Source organism: Pelobates fuscus, chromosome 3 (genome assembly GCF_036172605.1).
Source record: "Pelobates fuscus isolate aPelFus1 chromosome 3, aPelFus1.pri, whole genome shotgun sequence".
Classification (NCBI taxonomy): Eukaryota; Metazoa; Chordata; class Amphibia; order Anura; family Pelobatidae; genus Pelobates; species Pelobates fuscus.
In genome coordinates, this window is record NC_086319.1 from 257,401,348 (window position 1) to 257,416,714 (window position 15,367).

At 38.0% G+C, this 15,367-nt stretch overlaps 1 protein-coding gene across 3 annotated transcripts; it reads right to left on the bottom strand.

The window, feature by feature from the left end:
* Nucleotides 1-4,137: 4,137 nt before the first annotated feature.
* Nucleotides 4,138-13,750, bottom strand: NME6 (NME/NM23 nucleoside diphosphate kinase 6). 3 transcript variants are annotated; one of them, XM_063445490.1, is made up of 6 exons: nucleotides 13,633-13,750; nucleotides 11,213-11,323; nucleotides 9,244-9,346; nucleotides 6,963-7,002; nucleotides 5,344-5,504; nucleotides 4,138-4,502 (listed from the first exon to the last, which is right to left on the bottom strand). In XM_063445490.1, the coding sequence occupies exons 1-6, from the start codon at nucleotides 13,639-13,641 to the stop codon at nucleotides 4,354-4,356; spliced, it is 573 nt and encodes a 190-aa protein (XP_063301560.1). In that variant the 5' UTR covers nucleotides 13,642-13,750; the 3' UTR covers nucleotides 4,138-4,353. The 3 variants fall into 3 exon arrangements, with proteins under 3 accessions (XP_063301560.1, XP_063301561.1, XP_063301559.1); XM_063445491.1 differs by lacking the exon at nucleotides 13,633-13,750 and adding an exon at nucleotides 13,582-13,595; XM_063445489.1 differs by lacking the exon at nucleotides 13,633-13,750 and adding an exon at nucleotides 12,684-13,039.
* Nucleotides 13,751-15,367: the final 1,617 nt, after the last annotated feature.

A 15,367-nucleotide genomic window follows, 5' to 3' on the forward strand; every position in this document is an offset into this window, starting at 1 on the left:
AAAGACATGGATCCAGTACATGAACCACAACAAAATGGAGATCAAAGGCACATCAGTTTCTACAATATATTATAGCAAGAAAATATAACAAAAGCAAGAGGTTAAAAACAAAAAATGGAAAGGGAAATGTGAAATGAAAAAGGAGGGGGGAGGGGTACGTACCACTGTGAGAAGGTAACAATGAGTTATTTCAAATAATTCAGATTAAATGGTGACTGTCACTTCTCTGGAATTTACACCATTGAATAAAACTGAAAATCACGTAGAATATGTATTGAGCTTTTCTTGCAAAGAATGCAACGGCAACATGGTTTTATTTCTCCTATTCTCAGTATGTTTTCTGACTGCCAGAGACGAACGGCAACGATTATAAAAATGGTCAGGCAGCTAAGAGGATGCACCCATTTAGGATAAGGCAGTGCTAATTTTTTCATTTAATTTAAATAAAAATTTTGTATTTTTCACACCTTACAAATACATATTTGTTAAAGGAACACTATACTGTATTTCTGACCTTATAGTATTAAAGTATAGTATTTCTGACCTTATAGTATTAAAATCACTATCTAGCTCCCCTGGTCCCCTTAATATAGAAAAATCTTACATTTATTCTAGTTTGCTGGTGCAGCCCCTGATCTGCCTCCTTGGCTGACATAATCAGAAATGGGAAAGCATTGGATTGCCAAGGAGGTGGGGCAAGGGGCAGAACCAAACTCCACCCTGGCCAATCAGCATCTCATCATTCCTCATAGAGATGCACTGAATCAATGCTTCTCTATCAGGTAAGTTCAGTGTCTCAAAGCATAGGGTGAACACTGCAGCAATGCCCACAGGAAGCACCTCTAGTAGCCATCCGAGGAGTGACCAGTGGAGGTATCTCTAGGCTGTAATGTAAACACTGCCTTTTCTCTGAAAACACAGTGTTTACTGCATAAAATCTGCAGGGACCGACTAGAATTACCAGAACTACATTAAACTGTAGTTGTTCTGGTGACTATAGTTTCCTATATATATGGCAAAGTAAACATAATATGAAAAATCTTGAGAAGTGACAGTTTCCGGTCAAGATGAATTAATGAAATCATCCCATGGAGTCCATATTTTGTAATATGCAGGCACTGTATTGTGGACAGAAGCACTAAGCTTATTTATAAGGCAGTTAACTTCAACTTAAGGCTGTTTTTTATAACAATGACTGATACAGCTCCAAGATGGAGATAGGAACAGAGATAAACATAATAGTGCAGATTTTAACATTTATTTTATTTCAGACTTCACAAAAACATATTTGTTTACTACAGAGGGATAAGTAAATGCTGTATTATAAATCTTGGGAAGTTACAGTTCTCCTTTACATAACTATATAGTGCAATAAAAATGTTAGGATTATTCACTAAAGTGAACCCCCCTTTTATGCCTGCATCACCAGGCGTTTTTATTATTATTACACACATTGTTAAAACATTCCAACACTGTGGTCCAATCTCATCCTGATTTCACACATTCTTTGAGAACTTTGAGAATATGTTGAAATTTCTGCAAATAACGTTTAGGTCTGTATAAATAATTTACTTATTTAAAAAGTATTCGGTACCAACTTGCTTAATTCAATTATTCTCAATGTCACTCTCAAAATACTTGATAACCACCTAGCTATCTAATCAGCTGATGGCACGTTGGAAAAATCCATGAGCACCGCCATGGTTTGTAAAATTCCTTTTGATACCTAAATTTTAAGACATTCAATTTAAAAAGAAATAAAAAATGTACAACAGCAAAACTAGATAAGTGCTTAAATAGTTGTAAAACATACTTTCATATTTCCCTAGATTTCACAGACACGCTCCATGATTGAGCAGTTTTAACTTTTCAAGATTAATTCTTGAGTTAAGATCAGTGGAGGACTCCCATGGTTTATTGGCTTATACTACTGAAAATATTTATATTCAGAGCATCTACAGCCTTAACCCCTTCAGGACGGAGTCAATAATACACGTTCTGATCAAAACAAAACTTAAACAAAAACTGGAATTTGCGCTATATGTCTGTTCAACCGTAATTCACCTCTTTCATATTAAATGCACCCACACTTATTATATATCATTTTGTTCAGGAGAAACAGGGCTTTCATTTAATATAAAATATTTGTATATGAAACAATTTATTATGAATAAAATTTAAAAAAACTGAGAAATTTTAATTTTTTTTTTAAATTTGTAGTTCCGCCTCACATTTTAGCTGTAAATGTCATAATACATAATAGCCACTTGGTCACAAACACTGGCCAAAGTTAGCGTTCATATTTGTTTTTGTGTGAAAAAAGCAAAAAACTAATATTTGGCCAGTGTTTGTGACTAAGTGGCTACTAAAATTTTGCAATACCTTGGGTTGTCTACTTTTGCAAATGGTATGCCATCATGGGGGTAATTCTTATTCCTGGGCTACCATACGGTCTCAAAGGCAACATAACTAATCTGGCAAATTTCAATGTCAAAAAAATGAAATGCAAGCCTTATATGTGACTCTCTAACTTTCCAAAACACCATAAAACCTGTACATGGGGGGTACTGTTATTCTCGGGAGATTTCACTAAACACAAATATTAGTGTTCTAAAACAGTAAAACATATTACAATAATAATAGTCCATAAAAGTGCAGTTTGTTTGTAAAAAATGCAAAAAACGTCACTTTTACTTAAAATATCATCGTTGTAATACAATTTACCAGTTTTAACCCCTTAAGGACCAAACTTCTGGAATAAAATGGAATCACGACGTGTCAGACATGTCATGTGTCCTTAAGGGGTTAAACACTAATATTTGAGTTCAGCGAAGTCTCCCGAGTAAAACAGTACCCCCTATATACAGGTTTTATGGTGTCTTGGAGAGTTACAGGGTCAAATATAGTGCTTGCAAATTTAATTCTCTGCACTTTCTCCCTGTGTTGTCAGGCATGTCAATCAAATTTTAATTAATCAAATGACATAATTATGTTAAAAAATTACTTAAATATACACGTAGAATTTTAATATATATGCATTTATAGGTATATAAATTCTACGTGTATACTAATGTAATCTTTTATGTAATTATATGTATTTATCTCTATATATATATTTGCGGTTATTTGTATTTTATATATAGATAGATATATATAGAATGTCATTCTAAGTGTATTCTGTTTCCAATATATATATATATATTAATAACAAAATACAGTTAGAATGAAATTACATATGAATATATAATTTATTTTATATTTTGTTTCAATATTTTATTTATTTAATTATTTTATTTATTTATTATTGTAATTATACGTATATATATATATATATATATATAATATATATATATATGTAGATTATATATATATATATATATATATATATATAATACATATTATATATATGTAACGTCATTCTAAGTGTATTTTAATACTAATATTAAAATACATTACGTATGACGTTACATATATAATATATATATATATATATATATATATATATATATATATATAAAAATACAACAGTTCTCAGCACTCACGCTAAAGGTATAAAGTTGTGCCTTAAAAGGCCTGCCGGGTGCCAGACTTCCAGGGAGTTAAATTGTAGATAAATGAAGTAAAGCAAGCTGCACTCTTGATCTTGAGGAAGGTCCCTGTGTGGACCGAAACGTCGATCTTCTTTTTTTCTACCTTCGATGGAATAAACACCATTTGAATTCATAAGTCCGTGAGTGCAGCTTGCTTTACTTCATCTATCTATCTATATCTATATCTATATCTATATCTATATCTATCTATATCTATATATATATATATATATATAGGCATTTAATTTATTTTATAACATTTTAATAATTTTTTTTTTTACACTACCTACCAGCAGGGGGACTGTCTAATATTTTAGACACCCCCCTGCTGGCAGATCCACAGCCAGCTATAGGGGGCCATATTTGCCGGAGGGGGGCTGCCTGGGCTCTCAGACAGCCCCCCAGAAGAGGATCGCGGCGGAGGTGAGTATCTCCTAGCTCCTGGGGCTGCAAGCCGTTACAGCGTTCTATGCCGCCGCAACGGCTTTAAAGCCCTTTAAAGCCGCGACGGCATAGAACGCCGTAACGGCGTTAAGGGGTTAATTAAAAAATGACAACTGAAGTGAATAATTGTTCAGTTAGATGAGGTAATATTTTAACATTTGTGAATATTATGTAAATAAATAGAGGTAACAGGTTTATTTCAAGAGTAGAGCACGTATTGTCAGCATGTCTCACAGTTCATGAGAAAATTTCTAGTTGTTTCTGCAATTTTACACGAGTAACATGGAAACATAACTTCTGCAAGCTTTGTTTTTTCGGTTTACACTTTCACAAGTCGATGTTCTAGCTTCTCCTCATCATATGATACAGGCCCGGCTCGGTAAAAAGGCTCCTGTTCTTGATACCAATGACTTATGTTGAACTCAGGGAAGAAGAAAGATATTTCTCGACAAGCGGATTCAAAAGAATCTATGGGAAGATAAACAGCAAAGCAGAGAGGCAGCGTGAGTGCAAAAGACAAGAAGGAGTGAAAACACTATGTAAACATTGCCAGTGGGAAAAAAAAATAGAAAAGGGGAAAAAAAGGAAATGTTTGGTTCACTGCTATTACTTTTAATATGGCAGAGGAAAACTACTCTGCTTGTAGATTAAATATGTTAACCAGGATCTTTTGTGTTTTAACAGGCAGCTATAAATAATGTGCAATAGGTTACATGTCATGCGGAATAAAAGGCAATAGTTATCTGGTTTTGGTTCTGGTATGGAAAGTGAAGCTATAATTTGGATGTTCGCATATTGTAATTTGAATATGTTAAACAAAACCGGCTATGAGGGAAAATCATCAAATAAATCCCTACTGTAACTGATACTGAAGACAGTATGATGGCAGTTCTTGCTCACTCTGGAACCTTGGCTGGTATCCAACAAGTTTTTTGGTGTCAAGTAATTAACCCCCTAATGACCAAACTTCTGGAATAAAAGGGAATCATGACATGTCACACATGTCATGTGTCCTTAAGGGGTTAAGATTTATGTTTGGGCAAATGATCTGATGCTAGTATAATAAGAGTCGTGTTACAGGCTGGTAAAACAGATGCTGTCTAGTCTCATTTTTGGCATTTACAGTTTGATGGCTGAGGTTCATATAACCTGTCACAATGAAACATGCAAGCTATTCATATATGATCTGGTTATGGTTCACAGTATGAGGTAGGTTTGTTTAGTTCTATAGATGGCACAACAATTACGTCAGGTGAGACTCACCTGATATGTGCCATATCTTTAAATTGGTATGATAGGTTAAGCCTACCTGATCCATGGGTAGTATTCCGAGTATCTGTCAATCCCAGACTTCCACGCACAGAATCCGGTGCAGTAATGCGAGCTCTGAAAACTTTGGTTGGACCCATTAGGTTTCTCCATAAGTGAATGGCATCCTCGTGAGCCAAGATGTATGCCTGCATTGGACCACTAAGGCATCATAGAGACAAAAGCCTTTAAACTGGTTATACTTTCTTCTGCAACAATATAAACTACAGTGTTACTTTCTGATTTATTTTTTAAATGTAGTATTTCTAAAGAGTAATGAAGCTTTACATTAGGAATGTAGCAAATACAGACAAAGTCAAACTAGGTGCAAATAATACATAAAATCAAATAAACCACAGAGTAAAAGAAGGAAATATGTAGTTTTCATCAAGTGCTGCAAAAAATCCCAAAACAAATAAAATACACCCCCACCCCCCAAAAAAATAAAAGCTTATTTACCCCTACAAGCACAACTCAATCTTTGTAAGAGAAAATGCAGCTTAGGTAAACATTTTTGAACCACATGAACCAGGTAAAATATACTATATTTCTCTGATTTCTCTCCAATGAGCATGAATGAATAAATGAATGAAACTGAATGAATTCCCGGTCATTGGAATAAATAAATGTCCAGGGATTTCAGGGAAATAATAGAAAATTTGAATTAAAAAAAAATAATAAAAAAGTGTGTGCCACTGAAAGGGACACTATAGTCACCTGAACAACTTTAGCTTAATGAAGCAGTTTTGTTGCATAGAACGTGCCCCTGCAGCCTCACTGCTCAATCCTCTGTCATTTAGGAGTTAAATCCCTTTGTTTATGAACCGTAGTCACACCTCCCTGCATGTGACTTGCACAGCCTTCCATAAACACTTCCTGTAAAGAGAGCCATATTTAGGCTCTCTTTATTGCAGGTTCTGTTTAACCCCTTAAGGACCAAACTTCTGGAATAAAATGGAATCATGACATGTCACACATGTCATGTGTCCTTAAGGGGTTAATTAATATTTTCTTATCCCCTGCTATGTTAATTACTTGCTAGACCCTGCAAGAGCATCCTGTATGTGATTAAAGTTCAATTTAGAGATTGAGATACAATTATTTAAGGTAAATTACATCTGTTTGAAAGTGAAACCAGTTTTTTTTTCATGCAGGCTCTGTCAATCATAGCCAGGGGAGGTGTGGCTAGGGCTGCATAAACAGAAACAAAGTGATTTAACTCCTAAATGACAGTGAATTGAGCAGTGAAATTGTAGGGGAATGATCTATACACTGAAACTGCTTTATTTAGCTAAAGTAATTTAGGGGACTATAGTGTTCCTTGCAGAAAGCATTTGATAGAGATTCCATTTTCCTGGTACGCACAGAAAACACAAGAAGATTTTTCCTTTACTAAGCTACAATGGTGTTTACAATGTGAATAAAAACAAAAGACAGTTGAAAAAAAAAAAAAGGAAAGCAAATGTGCATTAAACAATTTGCTACAAACAGTGATCTTTATGAACCCCAATTAATATCATGGAAAGTGTTACTAGAGAATAGTAAAAATACACAAACAATGCAATGCACAATTTTGTGCACTTTTTCATAAAGTTCTGTGAGGAAAATAAAACAACTAACCTTGACATGAACTCCACCAGTCGCTGGTAGAAAAATCGCCCTAGAAAAAAAATAAAAAGGTTCACATTTATAAAGGAACAGTCGATGATGTAAATGCGCGGCAGGACATACTAACTCATTTGAATAGATGTATGAAAAACTGCGTATTTTATAAATAATATTATATAAACTACCAGCAGTTTGGCTTCAAAACCAATTTACAGACCATTAAGAATAAAACAGAGTTACTCTATAACTCCACTGAATAGCCTCAACTGGTAAAGTAATTTCAACTGCAGCTGTTTTGTGTAAATTACTTATTGTGACTTTCTAATGATTAATGCTTAGCCTCTAAGGATGCATGCTTGTCCTTCACTTAAAGACACATGACATAAAATTTCCACAATGCAGAATTTTACCAGCTGGGACGGTTTCCCTGCTGATAACTGGAAAACTCTGGAATCATTCAATTCGGGGGCTCCCCTCTGTCACCTTGGGACAGAAAAAGTGACCGCAGATTGACCAATGCTCCCTTTTGCAGAGTTTAAAGTAAGCACTGCAAGTAGGAGTTTAAATTGGGATTGAAAATCCTCATCGACAGCAATGTAGAGTGAGCAGGGTTTAATCCCTGCTTGCGCCAGGAAACCTGGGTATCAAAGGACACTTGAGGCTGCCCTGTGTCAGCTGGGGCCCTTTTTAGTAGCCCCAGGCTTTTTGATGAGCTGAATACAGTGCTGAAAGTCAGCACTGCGTTTAGCCCTTTAACTCCATGTAGAACACTGCAGCTGAGCGATCATGCTCCACAATCATTCTCTTACTGGGTATGGTGCTTGGAGGACCCCAGGGTCTGAACAGACCCTGGAGGGTCACCCTCCATGCACACACCAATGCCATTTTCTGATCAGTGCTGGGCTTTGTCAGTTGCATACCAACTTTCATATTAGAAATAGGACCCTACACCATACTAAAAACAGCCATTAGACGGCAGCAATTTAACACTTCTATGTTTCATCTTAGAATCCTTTTACGAATATCAGTACTGATAATAGCAGAGGGAAACCTTTGAGATTAAGTTAAAGATTAAAATGAAGCATTATGATTCGGTTTAGAATAAGTATTAGGTTTATTAAGTTTATGTTTAAGATTTAGACTTTAAAGGGACACTCCAGGCACCCAGACCACTTCTGCCCGTTGGAGTGGTCTGGGTGCCAACTCCCACTACTCTTAACCCTGCAAGTGTAATTATTGCAGTTTTTTCTAAACTGCAATAATTACCTTGCAGGGTTAACTCCACATCTAGTGGCTGTCTACTGGACAGCCACTAGAGGGAACTTCCTGACTCATAGCACAGATTATCTGTGCTGGAGCGTCGCTGGATGTCCTCACGCTGTGTGAGGACCTCCAGCGTCGCTCAATTCCCCATAGGAAAGCATTGAAAATCTTTTTCAATGCTTTCCTATGGGGAGACCTAATGCGCATGCCCACCGGCCGATGGAGTCAGAAGGAGGAGTGGCGCGGAGGAGGAGGCAGCAACAAAGGACATCGTCGCTGCCTCAGGTAAGTGACTATAGGGGTTTTCACCCCTTCAGCAACTGGGGATTGGGGGGTGGGAGGGAGAGGGAACCTGCAGTGCCAGGAAAACGGATTGTTTTCCTGGCACTGGAGTTTTCCCTTTAATTAATAGTATTGAAATAATGTTTTAGAATAGGGTTCGGATTAAAGTAAAACTGCACTTTAATCTGTTTAATAGCCTTGTTCACCATTAATACTTCAAGTAACGTCACTAGCTGGTAATATATTTGTGGCTTGCTAGCGCCACCACGTCCTCTGCTTCGTGGGTGTTATTATTCAGTACCACCCACATCCAAGCCAATCTTCACTCCTTCTGTAGTCTGCTTTGATTTGCCCTGCTTGGGTCGCTTTCCGAAGCAGAGGAAACCTCCTGTGTGATACCAACATACTGGCTAGGGAATAACACAACACATGCACTGTGGTTGCTAAGTGAGGAGAGCAGAAGCATTGCCTATGGGAGAGTCTGTGCCAAAGAATTGACTGTCACGTGAGCGTAACACCTACATTTAACTTATTGTTTTTCCCCCTCATTTTATACAATTTATACATTTTGCTGGTAGATCGGCTAGCACAATGTATAGGTGAATCTTATGCTCTTAAAAAAAAAAAAAAAAAGCATAAGTGGTAGGTACCATGACAGGTTCCCCTGTACTGAAATCCCATGCAAAGTCACAAAAGGTGTTTCTGGTTTTGAACACTAGATGGCAGAAGAACTGCATACATCTCTCACCTTTATGTTCACAGTAGAACTTTTGTGAATCTGCTGCTTTCCATTCAAGTTCTTTTCTTCTTATTATAAGAAAACTGTTGTCAAGAATTTTCTGATGAACAGCCTACGACAAAGGAAAAATGAGATTGAGTCAATACACTGCACGCCATAGTAGTAGTAAGAACCATTTGCATTATACAAAAGTGAGCTGTGCTATGTTTTTGTCTGTTTGTATTAACTTCCAGAAACTGCCGATGGAAAATTGTGCTGTCTACACACTGAACAGTTGTCTTACATTGAGAAAAATGTTGACCAAAACAGCCAAGTTGGCTAAAACCTTTAATATAAAAAGTGTACTATGGCACTGTTTTTTTATATATAATTCTAAAAGTAGATTTTAAAGACACCAAATTAACCTAAGATGTGTTTTCAAACAATTTAATAATTAGTTTTACTTGTGAAGTACAATAAGAGTATAATAGAACTGATTAACGAAATCTATAGTGTATAATCTGCACAGTATGTCATGCTCTCTACACAAGTATCTTAAATACAGTAAAGTACATTGAATGAACATCACTTAAACTGTAGATCCACTTTTACTTAAACTTTAAAGACAAACAACATTCCCTTACATACACTTATGATACACAAATATTGCCATTACATATTTCTGTGCCAAGCATTATGAAATACTGCAAACAGGGAAGGAAAGCTTCATGTAATTACCATTGTAACACACAAACATATATACATTTTTAGACTGCTTTCTTTCTGATTAAACTATTCACATTTTGATCACGAATATATCCTTAAATGAAAATACCTCAATCATCTTAATTACCCCTAATCCCTGTCATTGTTTCCCTTTATCTTGTGCATCACTATGCAGAGAATACAGAAAAATACCAAATATATTTGTACATGGTCTGAAGATTTGCATGAAAACATGAATACTGCTTTGCAGTAAGTTAACATAAGATTTTTCAGAAAAGAGGAGTCTGCTGCAAATGGTTACAAATACCCTCAGAGAGATCAAACTAAGAGCCTAGAACAGGGGTTCCCAACCCAGTCCTCAAGTACCCCCTATCAATGCAGGATTTAGGAATTACCCTGTTGTGTCTACAGTGTTTTTTTTCCCCCTTCTTCTCTAAAAACACCTTAGACACAATGGGTAGTCCCCAACTTCTGGACTGTTAAGGGGTACTTCAGTACTGGGGTGGGAACCACTGGTCTAGTACTGCATTGTATCTAGGTAAAATGGCTGTCACTGTATTTGCATATTTTGGAAAGAACCCCACTGGTGTCTGTTTTGCTTGCAGTGCAGTGGCCGCAGGTAAAGGTGAGTTTTACTTACCTGAATCTGTCCCTTGTGGCAGCCATCATCTTCATCCGATCAGACTTTTTCATCTCCTGGCAATGCATGTGCGATTGACCCACATCTGTGTTGTACCCTTGTGCATACTTTTTCCCTACAGGGGTCACTAGTAATGGCTAGGGAAAATTGCAAAACTAGACAGCAATAGCTCTGCCTATTGCCAAATTGTCAGGCAAAAGGAATATACATAATACAAATAATTCCCTATATCTTTTCACTGTATTGGACTTTCAATGAAATTCCAACACTGTTAATGTGACGGTTTCATAAAGATTTTATCTTTATGAAATAGTAATTTTGGTGGAGGGTGAAGCCACTTCAATAACCTGTAAACCTGTGTTGTGTTGAGCAAGAAATGTGAACACTTAAACAAACAGCTAATTAGCTCCCCATACATCAGTCTCTTGTAGTAATGTAATACTTACCTTTTCACAGTTGGTACAGTGGGAAATAGCTTGAGTATTAAAACATTGTTAAGAGTTTTATGATCTCTAAATAATACCTTTGTATTTCCCCTTTCTGAAATAGTAAATATGATTTTAATACTGCATTAAAAATGGGAGCCAAGCCCCAAGTATTTATCTGTTATACAAAAATGTACTCTGTAGTTACTTCAGAGATGATTGGATGAGCCACAGCATCTGGTTTAATTACAGCTAATGTGAGCTGAAGAGAACGAGCCCATCGAAGCGTAGTCATGGTGAGCATGTAGAATTGCACTACCTGTTGAGATATAATTATTAATATACATGCAAGACATGACAAATAACATTGTAAAATCGAATACACAATTAATTGATTAGGTAATTCATATAATTGGTGTAAAAATTTCCAAGTGTTATGTGGTCCAACTACAGACCTCTTCCTCCCCCCTCCATGGTAGTATCTGGTGCAAGAGAGGGGCGGATGCGGGCTACGTTTTTAAGGTGGAATCTACAGGATTTGGCAACATGCTGGATGTGAGGCTCAAAGGTGAGGCCAGAATCAAGTAGGATGCCAAGACAGCGCTCTTGCAAGGATGGACTGATGTGGGTACCACAAACTTGAAGGGAGAGCGAAAGAGGAGGATCAGTATTAGGAGGAGGAAAGACAAGGGGCTCAGTTTTAGAGAGATTGAGTTTCAGAAAGCGGGAGGACATCCAGTCAGAGATGGAAGGAAGGCAAGCAGTGACACGTTGCAGGACGGCAGGGGAGAGGTCCGGGGAGGAGAGATATAACTGGGTGTCATTAGCGTACAGGTGGTAGTGGAATCCAAAAGAGGTAATAAGTTTGCCAAGAGAGGCAGTATAAAGAGAAAATAGAAGGGGACTAAGGACAGAGCCTTGGGGGACTCCAACCGAGACAGGACGAGGGGAGGAGGTATCATTAGAAAAAGAGACACTGAATGAGCGTTGGGAGAGACAAGAGGAAAACCACGAGAGGACAGAGTCACAGAGACCAAGCGATTGAAGAGTTTGAAGAAGGAGAGCATGAGCAGCGGTGTCAAAGGCCGCTGAGAGGTCAAGACTGTTACTTCCCAGTATATTTTACATTATTCTCACTTATGTCCTATTTGAAACATATGTCATTTTGAGGTCAGAGCATAGTGGAAGAAGGGAAACAGGGATCATATTTTTGTTCTCTTCATTTAGATTGGGTTCCCCAACTGTTGCAAGACTTAAGAGGTCTGCAATGACACTTGCTACATCTTTAAGATAAAAAAATTAATTAAAAACAGGATTACATGAAAAATGTTAACGCAACTTATAGGTGTATTCATTGTTTTATCCAATGGTGTGAATTGAAGCGTAGTACTCCTTTAATAGCAAGAGGCTAAAAGAATGACAAGAAGGGGATTTGAAGAGTTGGGTGAAGCAGCTATACATGGTAAGCTCTGCAACAGCTCAAACAGGGATAATAGGAAGTTTATTCAAAAGTTTTTTTTTAAAGTGTCAAATTAATCCTGCTTGACAGATTCTGACCTAATGTGTTTGCATTACAATTCTCATAACATTTTTGTAATCAACTTAAAATATTACATTCCTCTGCAGATTTGTTTAAATCTCAACTTCGGCTGTTCCATTATATATTCCTGGACGCATACCCTCTTGTTCATGAGCACAGTATATAAAAGGTTGTTGGTCTGTAGTAGGTATAATTAATTTGCTGCATGAGGGAATGTGGTCAACCACTTATATAACGGTTTTCATCTGGTCAGCCTCAAGAGAGTCAAATTAGTTTGACTAGTATTCATCTTTGATTAAAGGATCAATTCAAACACCATAACAATTGCAATGTAGTGGTTATGGTGCTTATTGTTGTCATTTAACTGACTTCCATCCTAGAGCATATTGAATAAACTATTCTTGTGCTGCCCTACAGCAAGTGATATGTATCCAATAACACATGGCATCATTGGCAGACCAGTTTCAAACAGTTGCTTGAACGTGGTTTGGACAAAAAGATAACGCTGGCATAATTTTACTTACTCCCCTATATCACAGTGTCAACTCCCCTCCATTCCCATGTGCCTTGACCTCTCTCTCTCTATCCATTAACAAACCCCATATCACATCAGCTACCTTGATCATCCCTTTTCTCTCCAAGTCACGTTACCCACTATATTCTGCCCTGTATTTCTTTCCTGCTGTAGACCACTTGCCAGTGTGGACAGAACATGCCCTAGAACGTGCCCCGCGTGGACAGGACGTGCCCTGTATGATAAATCAGTTTGGAGTTGGAGAAAGACTTGAATACTAGTAATCTGGGCTGCATTTAGCCAACTTGGGTTTCAGTTCCTCTAACCAAACTGAGTAATTGAGCCTCACTGGGAGGTTAGTCTACAAGGCTGTCAGTGGATAATGTCAAGCTTCCCTGCAGCCAGGCATAGTGTAATCCAGCATTTCACTCTAATGGGGGGATAGAAGGAGCCCTTCGCATAGTAATTGTGTTTATATCCGAGTGCATGTGGGAAACCATCAGCCTGACCGCCTCATCCTTACATCCAGTGACCTTGCTCACTCAAACTAAAACGCTCGCCATTCGTTCCCTACCGCCCTCATGTGGCTGGACTCTCCATGGAAACTGGAGTCCCCGTCAGATGTTGCCGCTTCCGGCGCTTTATTGATTACAGCGCCAACAGGCGCGCGAAATGACGTCAGACTATGGAGCCAACGTACAGCGCTGGGCGCAGGTCGCAGCCTTATTGAGGCCGCACGCTCAACTGTCAGTTGACTGACGTCAGACCATCTCTGCGCGCATGCGCTGTGTGCCTGCCCGTTGCCAGGCGCTGCAGAGAAGCTGAGAGAGAGAGAGGAGGTGAGTATCCTGTGTGATACATAGCCATATAGACACAATATTAATATCTCTATAGCATGGTATGGACAGCACATGCTACGGGAAGGCTTTATTAATTTTTCCTTCTGAAGGGCTGGCATGCTGGGAGAAACACTAATAATATGAGGGTTAGTCACTAAAGTGGGAGTTCAAAAGGACATTTAAAATATATATATTTTTTAATTTATAGGACAAAATAGCCAAACATTTTCTAAGTTAGTTCTGTGTTTAGGTTGACTATATTGACGTAAAGTCGGTTACAATACTTAACAATTCACATGCGAGGAGTTTACCTTGATTAAAGTAAGCACGTTGTCACATCGCAATAAACGCTATGACGCCTCAAATTAATATTGTTGGATAAGCTTTCCAAATGATTTAATATTTCTGGATAAAATTCTAAAATTATTATTTTTTTTTCAACATATTAAAATATCAAACATATTGTATATAAAAACAAAAAAAAACTAAGTAGTTTTAAAGGGACACTCCAGGCACCCAGACCACTTCTGCTCATTGGAGTGGTCTGGGTGCCAACTCCCACTACCCTTAACCCTGCAACTGTAAATATTGCAGTTTTTCATAAACTGCAATATTTACATTGCAGGGTTAACTCCACCTCTAGTGGCTGTCTATTAGACAGCCACTAGAGGTCACTTCCTGGGTTCTAGCACAGGTTTCCTGTGCTAGAGCGTCACTGGACGTCCTCACGCTGTGTGAGGACCTCCAGCGTCGCTCAAAACCCCATTGGAAAGCATTGAAATGATTTTTCAATGCTTTCCTATGGGGAGACGTAATGCGCATGCGCGGCATTTCCGCGCATGCGCATTAGGTCTCCTCGGCCGGTGAGCGAGATTAGTCTCGCCCACCGGCCGACGTAATCACTAGGAGGAGCGTCGCGGAGGCGGAGACAGCGGCGAGGGACATCGCCGCTGTCCCAGGTAAGTGACTGAAGGGGTTTTCACCCCTTCAGTAACCGGGGATTGGTGGGTGGGAGGGAGAGGGACCCTCCAGTGCCAGAAAAACGGATCGTTTTTCTGGCACTGGAGTTTCCCTTTAACATCTGAAAATGATGATGCAGCACTAATAACGTCCTTATAAAAGAGTACCAGGCAAAGCAATTTTATATTTACTTTTGTAAAAGACGTAGTTTTGCAATAATAAAATCTAACTTCTTGTTCATCATCATTTTTCTGGCACAATTCCCCAAATCTACTGGAAGGCTGGTAGGTGAATTATCGCTTTGTTTGGTCCACCTAAATTGGAGTGGTAGAGGTTGCCATTAACTGGTATAGGAGAATTGTCTTGGGAGTTTTCAGTTCTAGCAACTATTTGCCCATATTTTATGATGTTGTACAGGTATGTAGTACTATCTAAAAAGTGTCTTATAGTGATTTCATGAGTGTGGCGAGATAGAAGCCTTTGGTGGTTTTGTATAAAACACTACATTTT